Source organism: Tricharina praecox (assembly GCF_024521635.1).
Source record: "Tricharina praecox strain CBS 144465 chromosome Unknown BZA05scaffold_55, whole genome shotgun sequence".
NCBI lineage: Eukaryota > Fungi > Ascomycota > Pezizomycetes > Pezizales > Pyronemataceae > Tricharina > Tricharina praecox.
This window is the reverse complement of record NW_026250457.1, coordinates 1-17,205: the sequence shown is the minus strand read 5'-3', so window position 1 is coordinate 17,205 and position 17,205 is coordinate 1. Positions and strand designations below refer to the sequence as shown.

Genomic DNA, 17,205 nt, shown 5'->3' with positions numbered 1-17,205 from the left:
ACGAAGGTTGGATGGATGATCAGATAAGATAAGGGGAGACTCCGATCGGTGGTTCTAAATGGCGGTGTCAGCTAGACTACTCTAGCCGGATCGAGTGACACCGAACGTTGTAAGCAGCGGAGGAGAGCCATACTTGATGCCTCTTCGAGGTTAAATACAACATCAAGTTCATAACCATCTTTCATTTTCGCCGTTACTCTTCCAAGGTTACGTCAGATAACGTTTTCATCTTACTCAATCGCTCCTCCACCGGCGTACATAACCCCCACGGTTACACACAGAAGCTGAGTGCCCTATGCATGAGCCGCTGGAGAAAACAACATTCCAGCCGCCCAACTACCTTGGAGAAGATTGGGATTGCCAAGAAGTGCCTGAGCAGTGAGCACCCGATTGAGAATCGGGAATATAGTCAAAATTGAATCACAAAATTTGGATCTGCACCGGATATTGACCGTTCTGACATCACAAATCATATCGCTAAGGGGGAGCTAGAGTAGGGGGATTCTTTGAGAACCCATACATTTCCATTGAGGCTAGCAGAGCTATAGGCGATGAAAGCAACGATACGGGGTCACACGAATGAATCAATGGCAGCAGATTTCCTATTTACCCAGCTATCTGTTCCACCAAATATCCCGCTATTCGTTCGCGAATCCCACCTCCACAACCCCGAATGCACTCCCGGCCGTTTCTGTAAACTTCATAATCCTCAACCTTGTGTCTGCATTCTGCAGAAGCCTCTCCCAATCCGTCCTCTCACGCTCCTTGCCAGCCAGCAACGCCATCATGAACATATCGCCGGTTCCCTTCGCCTTCCGGACGACGTTCGGTGCGTCGGCCGAGGGGATGAAATCTACGATTAAGATCTTAGCGGTGGGCTTCATCACGAGTGTTATGTTGCGAAGGATCGTGGCGGCGTGTTTGTCCGAGTGGTCGTGCATGATGTGGCGGAGGAGAAAGACGTCGGCATCGGCGGAGGTCGGGGGCTGGGGAGTAAGGAAGTTGTGGACCTCGAAGGCTATCTGTGAGTGCGGCTCTGCGAGGGCGATGATGGGGGCGAGGTCTTGGACAATGAAGCGCAGGTTGTTGTGCTGGGCGGCGATCAGGGCGCTGACCTCGCCGAGGGAACCGCCGACCTGGAGCGTTTCAGTAAGGAACTGTACGGTGCATTCGGTAAAGACTCACATCAACGACTAGCGCATTTCCGATCCCGGCCCAGTCGAACGCATCGAGAAGATGCTCGGGACTATGGGTCCTCCCGCCGGTATCACCCTGCTGTACCATGAAGCCCATGAACCCGGAAAGCGCCTTCATCCTCTCCTTCTCCTCATCCCGCTGGATGAACTGATAGAAAGACTCATCCGTGCCGAAAGCAACATTGAATGCTGTCTGCGTGGGCTCATCCACAGTTCCGTATTTGGCCACCGCCTCCTGGAAGTTCGATGCCACCCGGAACCCGGTGTTGAGAGCGGTGGTAACGTAGTCCCGCAACAGGGAATTCTCTAGGAGTGCCCGCGAGGCGGCATTGTGTGAGACGTTGCCGTCGGACTCCGAAAAGATCCGCATCGTGGTGGCGTGGCGGATGATGCGTGTGACGATCTCCTCAGAGACCCCGGTGCTGGCAGCGATCTCAGAGAATGTGGCGCTGCCGGTGATGGGAACGGCTTCGGGGATCCTGAAACCATTGACGGCGCGAAGGGCCATGCATTCGAATTGCGGCTAGAAGGGAAGGGAGGAGAGTGATTAGGGTTTAAGCCGAGGAGATGAATGAAAAATGTGAAGGCCGTATGTACGTACAATCAACGCGGCTGTTGCAACCGCATGGGTCGGCCCGGCAGCAAGATCTGAAAGTTCCTTATTGAGCTCCATCAACGCGGTGCGAGACTCTAGAAGTTTGGCAGTCTTGGTGCTCGCGACGATCGGGAAATCAAGCGGCCCGGAAGAGTCGAACGACGGCTCCGGAAGCCCGTTTTCCTCGATGTAGGCATCGAGGGTTTGAGCGTGCTTGAGGATCTCCTTGGCAAGGGCAGTGAGAGACATTGTTGCTACTATTGAGGTGGATAATGCTAGGATTGAGATACATAGGAGCGTATTTGAAGTGAATACTCCTCAAGCTACCCAGAGTCCAGCAGATGTACGGAATCCCGCATCTTGCATCACGGACCCGGAATACCGTCTATTGTATTCCTTTTGCTACAATATCCGCCCGATGCCTCCCCAAATTGCGATCCCGCGATTCCCCCCATCTCGATCACACGGTAGACGGGGGCAGCTGCGCTCTGCAGTTACCTCATACACCTACGTGCAGCGCGCGCTCGACAACGGCGCCAATGGCGTCACGGATTTAAACGAGCCTGCATTTCCAAGAAGTACCCCACGTTTACCCCGCCTTCGTGCGTCCAGTGTATGCAGCCTGACATACAGTGCGCTCCAACTTTCTTCAAGCGGGGTCACCCGGCGGCGCACTGAAATGATACGAATGATTGAGAGGGGCATGGGCTCGGATTATGCACTGTCCAGGCCTCTTGGAATTCTCTTTCCATCGATGGAATCGTCGTTGAGAACCGTAGGTATCGTCCTAATTGTAGGTCACTTTGCAGCATCAGCCTGTTTCTTCCCTGGGCTCGATCATTTCCACTTGTCCAAGTCTTGCGGATATCCGCTAAATAAGTCTCGGTCGCTACCGATACCGCCACGTGAACGATCAGTTGACAGTTCAAGCTAAGCTCGCGCTTTCGATTTTTCGGCCCGCGCCGGCTCGGCTACGTTAGGTGCAGGGTGGCAGCAAACACCAGGCCGGACTCAAAAGAAAATTCCATGTGGAGTCCTGATTAAGCTCCCGTGACGTGGCGCCCAGCTACACTAATCCGAAACAGACTGGTGTGTGGGTCCACCCAGCCTTTCACTCGTCTCTCGTGCCTCTCCAGTCTTCTCTTGTGCCTGTCGTATCTCCGTCAGGTGGTGATGACGTGCCGATTATCCTGCCTGCGGAGGAGGTTTTAGAAAGTATGTCTCCAACAAATCACAACCATCACTCGGTCTCGAAGTTGTGGAATATTTTGTGTCATTTCACAAGGTATAATCAACCACAGGACTATAGTGGGGATCTCAAGGGCTAACGATGAGAAAATAACGACGAATGCGCTAGGAAAGCAAAAACAGGCAGAGGAATCGAGGAATTATGCGAGCAGAAACAATCGCCACATCGGTCTTGCGGAACAATCATGAAGTCAAAACTGAGAAAGAAACGCAAATCAGAAACAAGGAAATGTAACATAGAATTCATCCCCACTTTGTTGCTCGGCAGCTCCCTTCTCCGGCGGTTAGGCAAGATTCCGCCCCCGCGCGCTGCGGTGAATCGTGCGGGATCATAACAGGCGGATAGAGAGTAAACATCGGCACAGTTCAAGCTGAGTTACCAAGGTATATCTACCGCCCTTATTTCAGCATGAAACCTAGAGAATGGGAAGTAACTCGTACACATACTTCTAAGTTCCGTTCAAATACCGACACAACCTGTGCCTGGACTTCATTTTTATAGCGAGGATCGGCCAAGTCCTGTCGAATCAGCTCGGCACGTCTTAAGCCATTGACGCAACGTTCTACTGCGCCGCCGTATGCGGTAGCCTGGGTGGAGTACACATATCCAAGACAATCCAACGCGGTCGTGTAGTCGGGATCGTCACATGATTATGAGATGGGGCCGCCGGTAATCTTTCCAGAGGATCGGAGGTCTTCAATCGGCTTTCCCAATGCCAACTCGATCAAGATGATGCCCAGGGAGAATAAGCTATAATGGTGATCCGCCAAGCTCCCGGCACCCGGGGGTGGTGATGATGTGTCGGGATGCGGGTGAAAGATGCGTTGAACGAATGATTGCTCGAGTATGGGTTCTCAGACGATGGTGCGGGTACCTGAAACAACCTGCTCGCGCTCGACCTCTCGGTGAAGAATGAAAATGTCCTTTTTGCCCCAAGTGTTGCCTAACCACTGTGTAGTATGAAGTTGCATGAGAGCGAGCGCAATCTGGACACCCAATTTTAGCGCCTCGACCGGGTGCAGTCCACCCGTCTTGAGAACAGCATCAAGTGGTATCGCTCGTATCTTTTCGAAGGGGAATGCGATCACGGTGCGTGGCCGTAAGCAATTCCAGGCGACGTTTCTCTCTCCCAGAAGTGCACCCAAAGATATCGCCGACGCAGAACTCCCATTGAAGCTTTGGTGCACCGCTTGCTGGATCACCGAACACAGATTTTCGATTGCCTTTTCCTTTCCACCAGACGGTATCGTTGGTTTGATGGTGGCTGTGATGGACTTCGCTTCGTCGGGGATGTTGTATCGGACACTGTTACGGTGTCTGGGGACAAGTCAGCGAGACTCGTAGAAATCCGTGGAGAGAAATTACTTTCCGCTTCTCGAGGTGGCGGTCAGTGAAGGAGAGAGAGCTATACCGGGCACCTTGGTCTGGCTGGCGCTGGTTCGCGCACATAAAATTGTTGCCATACTACTGATCAGCCTCCGACCTGTCCCCCGGGGCTTCTCGGGTGTTGAATTTTCCGTTGGGTAGAGTCCTACGGCATTGGAGGAGGCTTGGAGCGCCATTGATTCCGAATCTGATGTTTCAAGTGGCTCAAAATCTAATCCTCGCCAGCTAGTGCTGGCATCAGACGATTTGACGTTGAAGAGGAAGAGTACTTCGAATCTGATAGGCATCAGTCCTTTCTCCTTTGCCAGTCCGCGGACCCTTGGAAGCCGAAGAGTTGCATTGTGAGGGGCGTTGCAAGGATACGAGCTGGTATCTTGAAGTTTTTGTTTAAATACTGCGTGGAGGTTGATCGCAAGCTCGCGTGCTTGGATGTCCTCTGTCGTCGCTGTCGAAAGTTTTGAAAATTTTCGAATACTTGCAGGAAGCTGCATCGCAACACGTTCAAGCTGGCCGTTGGTTGATTTGATCCCTGCAAGGCGATCGTCCCGTCGTAGTACAGCTTCTATCTGGCTCCATTTCATCTTTCTAGAGTACTTGTCTTTGTCGACCTATTACTTCGTCAGTGGTCAGTCCGCTCAAAATTACTTCATAGCTGTAGTAGGAGTAGTAGTAATAGTAGTAGTAGGGTTTGGCACACTGGTAAAACGCCGTCAAGGATTCCGAGATCCTGCTCAAACTCCCGGAGAATAACGCCCATTGCTTCCATGCCGTCAATGAAAACCGATGCATTTTTTTCGCCCCAGCAGTCATGAAGATGTGTTTTAAAACTGTCATCCCAGCCCACACCTCGCAGTAGCTCCACCGCCTGTTCAGCCTCGAATGTTCCATTCAGCATGCTTGCGCAAGTGTTCTGAAACAAAACGTTCTCGGCCTTCAGCTCCCTGAGAAGGCTATTCATGCCCCGCCGCCACCGCAGTACATCCTGGAACATGTGAGTCGCATTGGCGTAACCAGAGATCTCCTTTACTAGGAGCGGGAATATGGCTAAAGCCAGACCAGCTACTTCGGCCATGATACTCTCCAGCCGAGAGTGTGAAAGATGTGCTTGGTGCCGGAAGCTAGAGGTTTTGCGCGGGGAGTTGTGGCGGGAGTCGGATTGGGATTAGTGATTGTCTGCGGAAAAGTGGGCGTTTTCTAGGCAAGGAGGTAAGTAAGTAAGTCGTTACTACGCACCTACTGTCGGATTTACAAAAGTATGGTCTGTCGCGGTTGCGACCCCGCACGAGCCCGACAAAACCTTCCCTTGGCGTGCGGGGCAGCTTGCAGAGCTGAGTTCCATGGAACGGTACATGCACCGCTTCGATCAACGAGCACGGACTCGTGCCGAGCTCGCCCAAGATTCATTCTAACGAGCGTTATTGGATATTCTTATTAGCGGGAGCAGGGTTGAGCATCCAAACTCGCTCTCATAGGAGTGGAGGGAGTAGGGGGAGTGGACGGGAAGGGGTGACCGTCCATTCATTTTTATCGTCCCACCATCACCTACTGCTGAATAGTTGGGCGATCGATATCGTCCTCAACTTTTTGCTGACCTCCTCGCCACCACCTCATTTAATATCTGACTCAATGTTCTCGCTACTAACTGAAGGATCATCTACGAATAGTGAGCCTCTCAACCTGAGAGCTCGACGCCTTCGGCCGCATCATTACCGCCCCCCGTCACAGTGGCCGCAATCAAGCGGTTGAACTTCGGCTTTCCTGAACAATCAGATGATACCTTCAATCGTTGGCTATGCGACCAGGGGCTTCAGCCTCCTGACGCGAACCGCGACGAGCCGAATACTAGGGAAATCTTATCGAATGCCCCAGCCTCCGTTAAGCTACCGTCGATAGCGCCCCCGCCGATACCGTGTGCAGAGGTAGCCCAAGCAGAGCGGAAGTCAAGTGCTGAAGCTTTGGAATCTGAACCCGCAGGTAGCGGCCATGCACGTTCCAAATATGTTGTATTCGCGCATCGAGCCTGTGTGCGATCTTTCAAGCTACTGGACGGGAGCAATGTTCCTCGGATCCTGGGCGATATAAGGGGAAGGTTCAGAGTGTGGACAGCTACGTCGGGTGCCCATCGGCAGGATAAGATGTCGCTGGACTATCGACTGCGAGAATCGACCGAACTGAAGGAAATGGTGATCGATCTGCTCGAAGCCTTGAACTCCGCTCTCCAGGAAGGTGAGCTATGCAAGGAGGAGGCACGTGTTCTAGCTAACCCGCCCCTCACAAGCCATTCCTATACTTTAGGGCGGCGCCAGTTTGGACGATACGGAGCTATACCCGGACTCCTCGGACGAGGAAGAACAACCCGCTGGACCGACAAAGGAGCAATCTGTGTTCCCGAAGTTCAAAGATAAGCTGGAGGGGTGCATATGGGAAGCGAACCACATCATGACGAGCCTATACCGATTCTCTGTCGCCATCCAGAACCCAGCGCCACGCGATAAACTTGAAAGGTGCTCGGTCATAGATATGTCCGAATTTCGGCCACTCGACACAGCTCTGGTAAACTATTACTCGGACACGTCAGGTCACATTCCCGACTACTTGATCGGAAGACTCGGTAATGTGAACACTAGCCGTCGCCAGTTGATGGAATACTATGAGAAGCATCATGACAAGATCGCAGCCCCTGAAGTATGGCATGTACCAGCGACGGAAGAGCATGATACCCTTCCACATTTGGGCGCACCGAGAGGCATCCCATCCGATAAGAAACACGCCGGTATCTTCGGGGACGATACTGGCAACGCGGAATTGCCTGGCATTACGGCAGAGACCCAAACGATGGTCACCCAGGCTCACGACATCCAACTAGATGCTGTTGACACTCAATCGGATGCAGGCTGTACGGAAACATCCTTTGCCCTGGCAGAATCGACGATGGCCCATTCACAACAAGTGTTCCGGATTCGGGTACCGAGGATCCCCAACCAGGGAAAGAGTGAAGGTGAACCGTTCCAGTGTCCATGTTGTTTCGCAATCATAGCCGTTTCTAGACGTATATCCTGGACGTAAGTCGAAATCACTCTGGTTTTCCTGCTTTAGCATTGCGCATGCCCTCTCCCCTACTGCCCCATTCTATACAGAAACATAACTCATGTTATAATGGTCTTGACACTATGTAGGAGGCACGTATTCGAGGATCTACGTCCTTATGTGTGCACTTTCCAGAACTGCCACAGGGCAAATCACCTTTTCGCCAGCCGACACGAATGGTACGACCACGAGGGGACATTCCATCGTCGAGAATGGTACTGCAAGCCGTGCAATTTTGTTTCACGTTCTCAGCCGGATTTCTAAAACCACCTACGGGAGAATCACTCGGGTCTGGGAAATGCCTTGTCCAAGTGCGAAAAGCCTATACAGGGTCTGCAGCAATGCGCTTTATGTCTTAAAAGTTCCGGTGGCCCCCGGTTCGACAACATTTGGCGTGTCACATGCAGCGGCTTGCACTATTGGTCCTAAGGTCACGCCAACAGGACAACACCAGTGTATCAGACGGCGAATCCAACCGTGATTTCCGGGGAAGCAGCAATTTGGAGTCCGAAGCGAATAGATCGCATTCGGGCGAAGAGAATGAACAGCTCGAAAGATGCGAAAATATCCTGAGGGAATTCCTCCAGAAGAAGCCTGGATTGACCAAAGCCAAATCCTTTTTCCCGGATTATAATATTGGCACAGATACCATCAAAAAAGCTGCCAATATGATCGCCAAGCTAATCGTACAAGGCTGTCGCCCGGGAATGGCAGAGGAATTTACGCTTTTAGTCCTGTACGATCTGGTCATTCTGGTTGGTGAGTAACGTCGGCACCCTTCGTGCAGGACTGTCTAACATGCCCCGGCTCAGACGACAGTGACTCAATGCAGTCCGAAGAGGGTGGCAAGCGGAGGTGGATCTTGCGCAAAACGTTTGAAGCAGTCTTAAGTGTGTACAGGCTTGCCCGGACGGAGAGAATTGTGTCCATCCGGTTTTTCAATAAAAAGCAGGGACAAAAAAACGTCACCGAGGAGGGTCTTGACCGGATATTCGCGAATCTGCAGTTCGGAGGTCTGAGATAGGTACAGAGTTGCAAAATAAAATACTGGCATCGTTCGTTCAGAAAAAGGAAATGGAAGGGCCTTTACTGGCCATGGTCCTCACCGATGGCAGTGTAAGCTCATCGCTCTCTGTACAAGACTGTACTGACAAGTTCCAAGATCGAGTGTGAGCGCCAAGGCTTTCTGCCGGAAGTTATCAAAAGTAACCTAGCTTACTTACACAAATCCGATTACAGTATCGACGGTAAGCTCGATGGTGCCACAGCCTAAGATCAAATCCTGACCTCATTAGCCACCCCTCTCACATTCGCCAGAATTGGAAACGATCCAGGCGCCAAGAGACTCTTAGATAGTCTACATGAAGACCCCGTACTAGGCGAGTTTGTTTATTGTCTACCAGGTGAGCTGAATCTCTCAGTAGGGTAGGCTCCGCTGACTATTTGACTAAGTGGACTCTCACCTAGAAGATCTCGGCAATGATGGTGGATCGCATTGGGGAGTGGTATATCTCCCCCTTCGCCGTCTCCATGGTGTCGCAGTCTAACTGAGGATTACCACCAGCTGGGAAAGCTTCTACTCGGAGATCTATACGAACATGTAGTAGGTTATTGTTATTGAAAACGTGTAAGCTCATACAACAGCGACTAGGTTACCCGAAAGCGCAAAGATAATAGGGACAAAACATAGTTGAGTCCGATCTGAGTCTATATGATTGCGAATAGGTACTCAGACGACGACAGTTAAAAGGCGATGTCGGGCGTGTTTTGGAATCGTGTATACGAGAACACTTCAGAAGCGCGATTTGATCGCCGGATATCCGTTGCAGGGAATGTTTCACGCATTGTTTTCCGTTTCATTTTCTGTACATACACGTAGTATTCAATCAGGTGTGTTTCATCGTTGCTGACACACCATGCAACGACATGTGTCAATTCAAAGTCGACTTACCCAACAAGCGCAAGAACCAAACCTTGTGGCGTGGCGTGGTCCGTTCGGTGGCCGTTCGCACGTGATTTTCAGTGGTCGGTGTGTAGTGACATGGTGGTGCGGTGAGTTGGAAGCTTGGTAATAAGAACCCACATTGGTGTGTGCGGTCTCGCTGTGAGAGTGAGCAGGAGAGAGATAATATTGATAGTTGTCGCGCACGGTCTCTTTAGACTATAACAACCAGTAGTCTCGCCGAAGATATACTTTTCGAATTTTTGGTCACGACGCCATTCCGGGCAATGGAACATACTTCGCGATCTTCCCCTGAGTTACTACTAGTCAATCCTCCCTCTCAGATCTCCTCACCAGGTCCAGTCAGCAACCCAAATTGCGTCTTCGCTTGCTGTATCATCACGTGATAGCACGTGACATCACTGGCTCAGGCACCGGGGAGCGGGGTGCACTGGTTACACGGCAATCGTGCCTCGGCTCGCCTGGCCACAAAACCGGTTCGTCACCCACAACCGCACTCCACCTATCTCTACCACCACCTCCGGCCGCGATGCAGACCACGACACCCACGGTTCCCGCACGGCACACTCCCGCCATCCACCACGACTTCGCATCGACACCATGAGCGCACGCACTGCTCAGCTCACCCACGACCACTGTGTTCGCCAGCCGTGCGATCTAGCAAACCAAGCCTGGCCGGGGCGCGAAGACTATCTCACAACGGTGACGCTGCAGACGAGACGAATTCGACGACGATAAGTATGAAGCGATAGAGGTCAATCGAGTCTCGGTCCCTGATCGGAGAACTCCATCATCAAGGGTGCTACGTCCGAACCTCAGGAGAAGTCTTACCACCGCTTCCCCGCACAGCATCTTTGCGCAGGACAACGTTGACCACGACGACTGACTTTTTGACTATCCCATCTTCGCTCCAAATATCTTCGCTACTATTCATCGGGCCCCGGCCTTGACAGCTACGCAAACCCCGAGACGACGATTCCTTTCGAGCATCATGCTGTGTGCGCTAGGATGGTTATGTTGAGGGCAGTACCCAGTGGAGGTACCTTTTGGAGAACAGGAGGGCTACGACGAGCCGCTACAGCGCACAACCCGACAAACCGAGTCTCTTCGGAGGCTCACTTTTAACTATTGTGAGGACGAGGGATTTGCTGTTACTTCTGTATGGATTTGGTGGTGGCATTCTTTTTCAAAAATTTTGTATTGTAGGTACCTCTATCAGCCATAACCTTGGGGTTCCATGCTGTATGAATAGATAATCAATCAATCAATCAATGGGAGCGCTTTGTAGGAAAGAGATGGTAGATGAGATCATGACGATTGATTAGATAAGCTACCTAAATTAAGTAGGGGGTTCCTATCAGTTACCTAATGGTGGAGCTCAGACGCTAGGCGCCGCTGGGTTAGGGCCCGTTTGGATGGCCTCAGTTTTCAGTTCCACGTTTAAGTGCGAAATTCAGTTCCCCGCCGGGACACCAAATACTGTCCAGTTTCAGTTTCTGGAGAACTGTGAGGTGAACCGAGTGTTCGGCAGTTCTCAGATTACTCAGCCATAAGTCTGAAATAGTCTTCACCAGAACTTTAATAGTGGACACATTATGGCCTCGCTTTTTTCTCATGGTTGAAGTTAAAATGCGATACTGAGTGGCGGCAAAGAAATGACCTTTCGAGGTCAGTACCAGTTTCGAGGTCAGTACCAGTTTTGTCGCTGGAGCCGCACAGTTTCGGTTTTTTTTTTAAAGTTTTTGTGCCATCCAAACGGTCTCAGTTCCATTTGCTCAGTTTCTCGAAAAATTGATAGTTTTTGCTGAAACTGAGGCCATCCAAACGGGCCCTTTGTCTGCAGTGCTCTATTCTAGTAGAAAAGGACTGTAAGACCGCAATCCGAAGTTGAATAGAACCTCAACTTCACCGTCATCCTTCTTTTCAGCGTTGCCATTCCCGGGCTACGTTATCCCCGCCTCGCCCTATATCCCACTCCGGCTGTATCAGATGATTTTAGAGGACGAATTTTACGATGCACCGTCGTATTTCAAAGGAAGAAACTTGATGCTGAAGGTATAGGTGATCGTCCTCTCGCGGGAGGAAAGCTCCCGGCCCATAAATTGGTGCTACGGGGCGCGATTGGACAGTCAGGTTGGCGGCATCGGTGAGTACCAGAGGCGAGAGGCCTTGTTGCGACCTGGTGGGACCTGGTATAGGACCTAGTTGTTACGAAGAGAAGACCGGATGCGGTTGCTGAACGTTGAAATGTTTTCTGTTGTTGCTCTTGTGTTCGTCTTGTCGGTCCTTTTGTTGCTCAATACAACAGACCGCATCATCGTCGTAGACCTCTTGGTCAAGTGATCAAGTGGATTCGACGAGCACCAGCCACCATCATTCACATCCACCGTGTACACCACCATCGACGTACGACCACCATGGCTGACCCTCTCTCGGTTGCTGCGTCTGTAGTGGGCCTCATCACAGTCTCGGGAAAGATCGCATCGTCATGTATGCTTTTCTAAAGAACGGTATCAACGCACCGGAATCAGCTGAGCGGGTCATCACCGAGATGCACACCATGGAATTGATCTTTAAGAGGATCCAACAATTCATTGATGGAGCTAGCGCCTCCGTTGACCAGGAAAGGTTGTCCATGATATCTCTGCACGATCTTCTGGCCCTGTTGATGGGGTGCATGTTTGTCTACTCGAAACTGGAGAAGAAGATTAATGCGCTTGGGGGTCATCCTGATGCCGATTGGAGTCTGCGCCGTACATGGTCCCAAGTTCAGTAGGGATGGAGCGAATCAGATATCGTCGCCTTGATGGATGAATTGGGGAGACACAAGATCAACCTCACCCTCATGCTCAACACCATCCATTGGTGAGTTGAATTCAGTTTCCCCACTGCTATCCACGTTTCATTGACGATGACCAGCTAGTCTTCTGCCGATGCAGCCCGAGACTCGGCACAGTTACATTTTTTAGTTCTTGGGTTCCTGAAGTCAACCCATCCGACCTCGGTGGAGGTTCGGGGATTTATGCATCGCTTGGACGAGGTGCCAGCGGATGGCGACCCGATCTCGATCACGACTACGGCTGGTCCCCGCACACTAAGGCAACGGTCATTCGAAGCAGACTTGCGAAAATCAAGACCTTATCGGAAGCTCCGAGTCTAGAGTGCCTCCACCGTCTCCCTAAACAGCTCAGCCACCAAAACTACGAGAGGGACGACACTCTCTGAGCTGACCCCAGCCGATGAAATATCAAGCTTATCCATATTTGAGCTTCCGGTCTGTTGCATGGACTTGTGCAACGGGCAAAACCACCTATCTGTTGACGGTCATGGGATGAGTACCAATGGTCTGGTTGAACCAAGAAGGGCGGTCCTCGACCACGACCGCGTGACTATTCAGGGGGTTCTTGACGGCGGTGTTAAGGTTGACACCACCAATGACGACCTACATACGAGCATTCTAGAATTCTTCGCCGGCGCAGTTCTCGTGCTCAAGGGATGAATCCAGAGTCAGACAACACCTTCACAACTGCTGGGGCGAGCAACATGCTACTATCTTTTGCGAAACCGTGGAACGAATGGGCGCACTTATGAAGGAATTACATAAGGAGCTCAGGGTTGACTACAAATCATCGGTATGCCCCCATCCTAGAACGCCACTTTAACCGGATTGACCGTTAAAGAAGCAGTGAATCGACAAAAACATTGGAGAGATCAAAGTAATAAACGACCAGTTAAAACGACTTGCGAGAGTGCTCCCTTCAGCCGCTCGTGTTCGGAAATTCTCCAAAACAACGGCAGACTCGATGACAGTATACCATAAACGGCGAGAACTGGCGATCAATCTTCACAAATCATTGCAGGAGAACCTGCAGGATATCAGATTGTGTCACTGCGACCAACCTCACTATGCAGCCCTTCGGCTTCCTAGCGTACGTGGACGGGCCACGGAGGAAGTACCAATGCCCACAACATTCGAACTATTTTTTTCCTTTGAGGATGAACTTTCAGATGCTAGCACTGGCTGGGGGACAACTGGACTTTGAGCCATTGACCACGCCGAACCGGGAACCAGTATCCCGTAATATCTCCGACGATACCTTAACCGCTATCACGAAACGCATGAAGTAATTTTTCTCCATGGATTTCTACGAGTCTCGCTGACTTGTCCCCAAACACCGTAACAGTGTCCGATACAACATCCCCGACGAAGCGAAGTCCGTCACAGCCACCATCAAACCAACGATACCGTCTGGTGGAAAGGAAAAGGCAATCGAAAATCTGTGTTCGGTGATCCAGCAAGCGGTGCACCAAAGCTTCAATGGGAGTTCTGCGTCGGCGATATCTTTGGGTGCACTTCTGGGAGAGAGAAACGTCGCCTGGAATTGCTTACGGCCACGCACCGTGATCGCATTCCCCTTCGAAAAGATACGAGCGATACCACTTGATGCTGTTCTCAAGACGGGTGGACTGCACCCGGTCGAGGCGCTAAAATTGGGTGTCCAGATTGCGCTCGCTCTCATGCAACTTCATACTACACAGTGGTTAGGCAACACTTGGGGCAAAAAGGACATTTTCATTCTTCACCGAGAGGTCGAGCGCGAGTAGGTTATGTGAGTCTGTATAATTTTTACCTGCTCCCGCATCCCGCAAGCGGCACCACTACCTGGGAATGCCCTGTACCGCACGGATTATTCGTGAAGTAGACGGTCCGTTCTCGGACGGGTGATGGTCACGCGACAAGTTGAGACTACCGCAAAAGATGATTCTGCCGCGGCGCGTGAAGACAAGGCCTCGGGGCAGAGAGGGCTTTTGTGTATGGATTGTGCGATGGTGAACTTCGGTTTACGGACGGACCTGAGTATGCAATCATAACCCAATCCCGGGGCGGGATATACATTTGATGACCGGAGGTTTACGGCGGCGGGTACCTAAGCCACTCAGATCGGCAAAATACAGGGCTGAATTGGATGATCTTGGAGCGGGTTCAGTTGCTGGAACTCGACCGAAAAAAACCATGATAGAAGTTTTCACAGCTTGATTACGGATCACGGGGAAGCAGTCGAGGGCAGTGATGTGATGAATTTTGGGGCGAATCCAAAGTAAACAAGTATATACCGTGAAACTATGGCGGGGGTGTCAAGGGCTGACGATGTAGGAAAATAACGACGGTTGCGCTAATAAAGCAAAGACGAGCAGAGGAGTTGAACGATGCGAGCAGAAACGATCGCCACATCAGTCTTGCAGAACAATGATGGAGTCAAAACCAACAAAGAAATATGAATCAGAAACAAGGAAATACAGAATGAAATACACCATAACCTCGCTAGCCAGTATTTCCTTTCTTGGGCGCTTCGACCCCCCCCCCCCCTCACCCCCCGGCGCGCGCCCCAGTAAATCGAGCGGAATCATGACATGCGGACACATGGGAAACATCAGCGCTTGTCAAGCTGAGTGACCAAGGAATATCTATCGCCCATTCGTCAGCAGGAGAGCTGGAGGTGGGGAAGTACGTCGTACACCTATTTCTAAGTTCCATTCGAGTACCCAGACAACCTGTGCCTGGAATTCATTTTTATAGAGAAGGTCGGTCAAGTCCTGTCGAATCGGTTCGTCAAATTTTAGACCTTTGATGCAACGTTCTACTGCGCCTCCGTATGCGGCCCCCTGGGTGGAGTACACATGTCCGAGACAATCCAACGCGGTCGTGTAGTCCAGAAAGTCACGTGACTGGAAGTTGAAATCACGGGTGGTCTTTTCAGAGGATCGGAGGTCTTCAATAGTCTTTCCCAATGCCAACTCGATCAAGATGATTCCCAGAGAGAACAGGCTGTTATCACGATCCGTCGCGGCGCTGTTGGTATCGGAGGTTTGAGAATTTGTGTCCCCATGCGGCTCCAAGATGCATCGAACAAACGAATGTTCGAGTATGGGTTCCCGCGTGTCCTCGTTTGCTGTGTCGTCACGTGTCGTCACGCACCAGTCATCCCTCACTCAGGCACCAGGGACCGGGGTGCACCGGTTACACGGCAATCGTGCCTCGGCTCGCCAGAGCACAAAACCCATCCGGCCAGGGTCCGGTTCGTCACCCACAACCGCACTCCAACCACCTCCACCTCCGGCCGCGATGCAGACCACGACTCCCACTCCTCCCGCAAGGCATGCCCCCGCCATCCACCCCGACTTCGTATCGATACCGTGGGCGTACGCGCTGCTCACCTCGCCGACGACATCGGTCTTTACCGGCCGCGATATCCAGCAATCTAAGCCCGGACCGGGGCGCGAAGACTCGCTCACAGCCGTGACGCTGCAGACGAGCGAGACAATCCGTGCGCTGGCGAGCGTGCGCGTTGGGTCAAGCGACGTGACGTGCCTGCTCGTCTCGCTCGGCACCGGTATGAACGGCCACGGCGGGATCCTGCACGGCGGCATCGTCAGCACGCTGCTGGATATGGCGACGGGCTCGGCGGTCGTTGCGCTCGCTTTCACGGCGTACCTAAACGTTACGTTCCGTAAGCCTGTGCCTACACCGAGTGTGGTATTGTGTCGCGGATGGTTGGTTAGGAGGGAGGGGAGGAAGTTGTTTATCCGTGGGACTGTCGAGGACGGCGAAGGTGGTGTCTATGCAGAGGCGGATAGTCTGTTCGTTGAGGTGCGGGAAAAGGCGAAGCTGTAGAGCTGGGTGGGGGCCCTGTCTTTCTGGGATGTAGTGCTAGCCCAGCGCATGTGCATAGTATACATAGTAGTCGTCCGCGGGTGTTATAGAGGTTTAATAGAATTCGTTGATCGTTTTGCTACTCGTTTCGAGGAATAGCTGTTTCCCGGAGCCCACTGCGGCGATCGCCGGCGCTGCTGGGTTAGGGTTCCTCGGCTGTCGGTTCAATTATCTACAAGAAATAGCATGTGATACCTAGGCGGAGCCGCTCTCTACTCTCGAGTGATATTCGCAGCTGGCACCATCCACGCGAGGTTTCCGATTTGACGGGCAGGCAATATCCAAACCACCGTTCAGGGTGCTCACGTTGCCATCGATCGGGTCTCGATATGGGCTCTGCCGACTACAGAACCCAGATCAGTGCGCCTCTCTCGTCGCCCCGATGCGGTCGCCGGCGTCAGCAGCAGGATCGTGAAGTGGAAGAAGAAAGGCTTCAAACTGCGCCGACGTACCCCGCAGGAGGAGACCGTCGTGGATAGGGGTATGTTTGTGCAGCTGGATCGTTTCATCGCGCAGCTGGCGGATGAAGGCGGTGTTCGCGTCAAGTTCTGGGGGCAAGAGGGTGTATAATGAACTGCCTGGCGAGGCGGCGGTAGCTGCGCTAGAGATCGTGTTGGAGCGCGACGCTTACGATAGCGAATACGACTCGGATTAGTAGTTACAACTAGAAACTGTCTTCTTTTTCTTGTGGTCATTGTTTCATCATTTGTGTTTTGACATTAGATCATACTTTCTGCTGTTGTCGAGTCACAGCCACAGTCAGATAATGTATGGACTTTCTCCGCCGCCAGTAGTGAGCGGGTTCGACAAAGATAGGTTAAGCCGGTGTTCGAAATAGTCCTGTCCGGACTACGGGGACTGGAGGAAAAAGGCACCGTTTTAGGACTGGAAGAAGAAGTGGGCGTTGCGGGAACTGGACGGAGAAGGCAGCGTTAGTGGATTGGCTGAACCCTCTACCACAACCAAAAGCCAATTGCGGCCGCCAGAGCAGCCAGCACGACCATTGGCGCCACGCCA

General features: G+C 52.0%; 6 protein-coding genes across 6 annotated transcripts; 4 read left to right on the top strand and 2 right to left on the bottom strand.

The window, feature by feature from the left end:
* Positions 1-580: 580 nt before the first annotated feature.
* Positions 581-2,132, bottom strand: BZA05DRAFT_413506 (O-methyltransferase-domain-containing protein). Its single transcript, XM_051485192.1, has 3 exons — positions 1,798-2,132; positions 1,186-1,719; positions 581-1,136 (listed from the first exon to the last, which is right to left on the bottom strand). The coding sequence occupies exons 1-3, from the start codon at positions 2,038-2,040 to the stop codon at positions 639-641; spliced, it is 1,275 nt and encodes a 424-aa protein (XP_051334638.1). The 5' UTR covers positions 2,041-2,132; the 3' UTR covers positions 581-638.
* Positions 2,133-3,894: 1,762 nt separating this feature from the next.
* Positions 3,895-5,498, bottom strand: BZA05DRAFT_449640 (uncharacterized protein; the record flags this gene model as incomplete). Its single annotated transcript, XM_051487385.1, has 3 exons — positions 3,895-4,357; positions 4,406-5,034; positions 5,124-5,498. 3 exons carry the CDS (start codon positions 5,496-5,498, stop codon positions 3,895-3,897), a joined length of 1,467 nt encoding a protein of 488 aa, XP_051334637.1.
* Positions 5,499-6,561: 1,063 nt separating this feature from the next.
* On the top strand, positions 6,562-8,537 carry BZA05DRAFT_422935 (uncharacterized protein; the record flags this gene model as incomplete). Its single annotated transcript, XM_051485842.1, has 5 exons — positions 6,562-6,652; positions 7,005-7,488; positions 7,603-7,692; positions 7,944-8,272; positions 8,326-8,537. 5 exons carry the CDS (start codon positions 6,562-6,564, stop codon positions 8,535-8,537), a joined length of 1,206 nt encoding a protein of 401 aa, XP_051334636.1.
* Positions 8,538-11,893: 3,356 nt separating this feature from the next.
* On the top strand, positions 11,894-12,701 carry BZA05DRAFT_422934 (uncharacterized protein; the record flags this gene model as incomplete). The annotated part of the gene is made up of 4 exons (XM_051485841.1): positions 11,894-11,966; positions 12,008-12,229; positions 12,269-12,341; positions 12,446-12,701. 4 exons carry the CDS (start codon positions 11,894-11,896, stop codon positions 12,699-12,701), a joined length of 624 nt encoding a protein of 207 aa, XP_051334635.1.
* Positions 12,702-13,484: 783 nt separating this feature from the next.
* BZA05DRAFT_449638 (uncharacterized protein) lies at positions 13,485-14,081 on the top strand (the record flags this gene model as incomplete). Its single annotated transcript, XM_051487384.1, has 2 exons — positions 13,485-13,600; positions 13,661-14,081. The coding sequence occupies 2 exons, from the start codon at positions 13,485-13,487 to the stop codon at positions 14,079-14,081; spliced, it is 537 nt and encodes a 178-aa protein (XP_051334634.1).
* A 1,488-nt stretch (positions 14,082-15,569) lies between these two features.
* On the top strand, positions 15,570-16,277 carry BZA05DRAFT_413480 (thioesterase superfamily protein). Its single transcript, XM_051485191.1, has one exon. It carries the CDS (start codon positions 15,601-15,603, stop codon positions 16,147-16,149), a length of 549 nt encoding a protein of 182 aa, XP_051334633.1. The 5' UTR covers positions 15,570-15,600; the 3' UTR covers positions 16,150-16,277.
* The last annotated feature ends 928 nt before the right edge of the window (positions 16,278-17,205 follow it).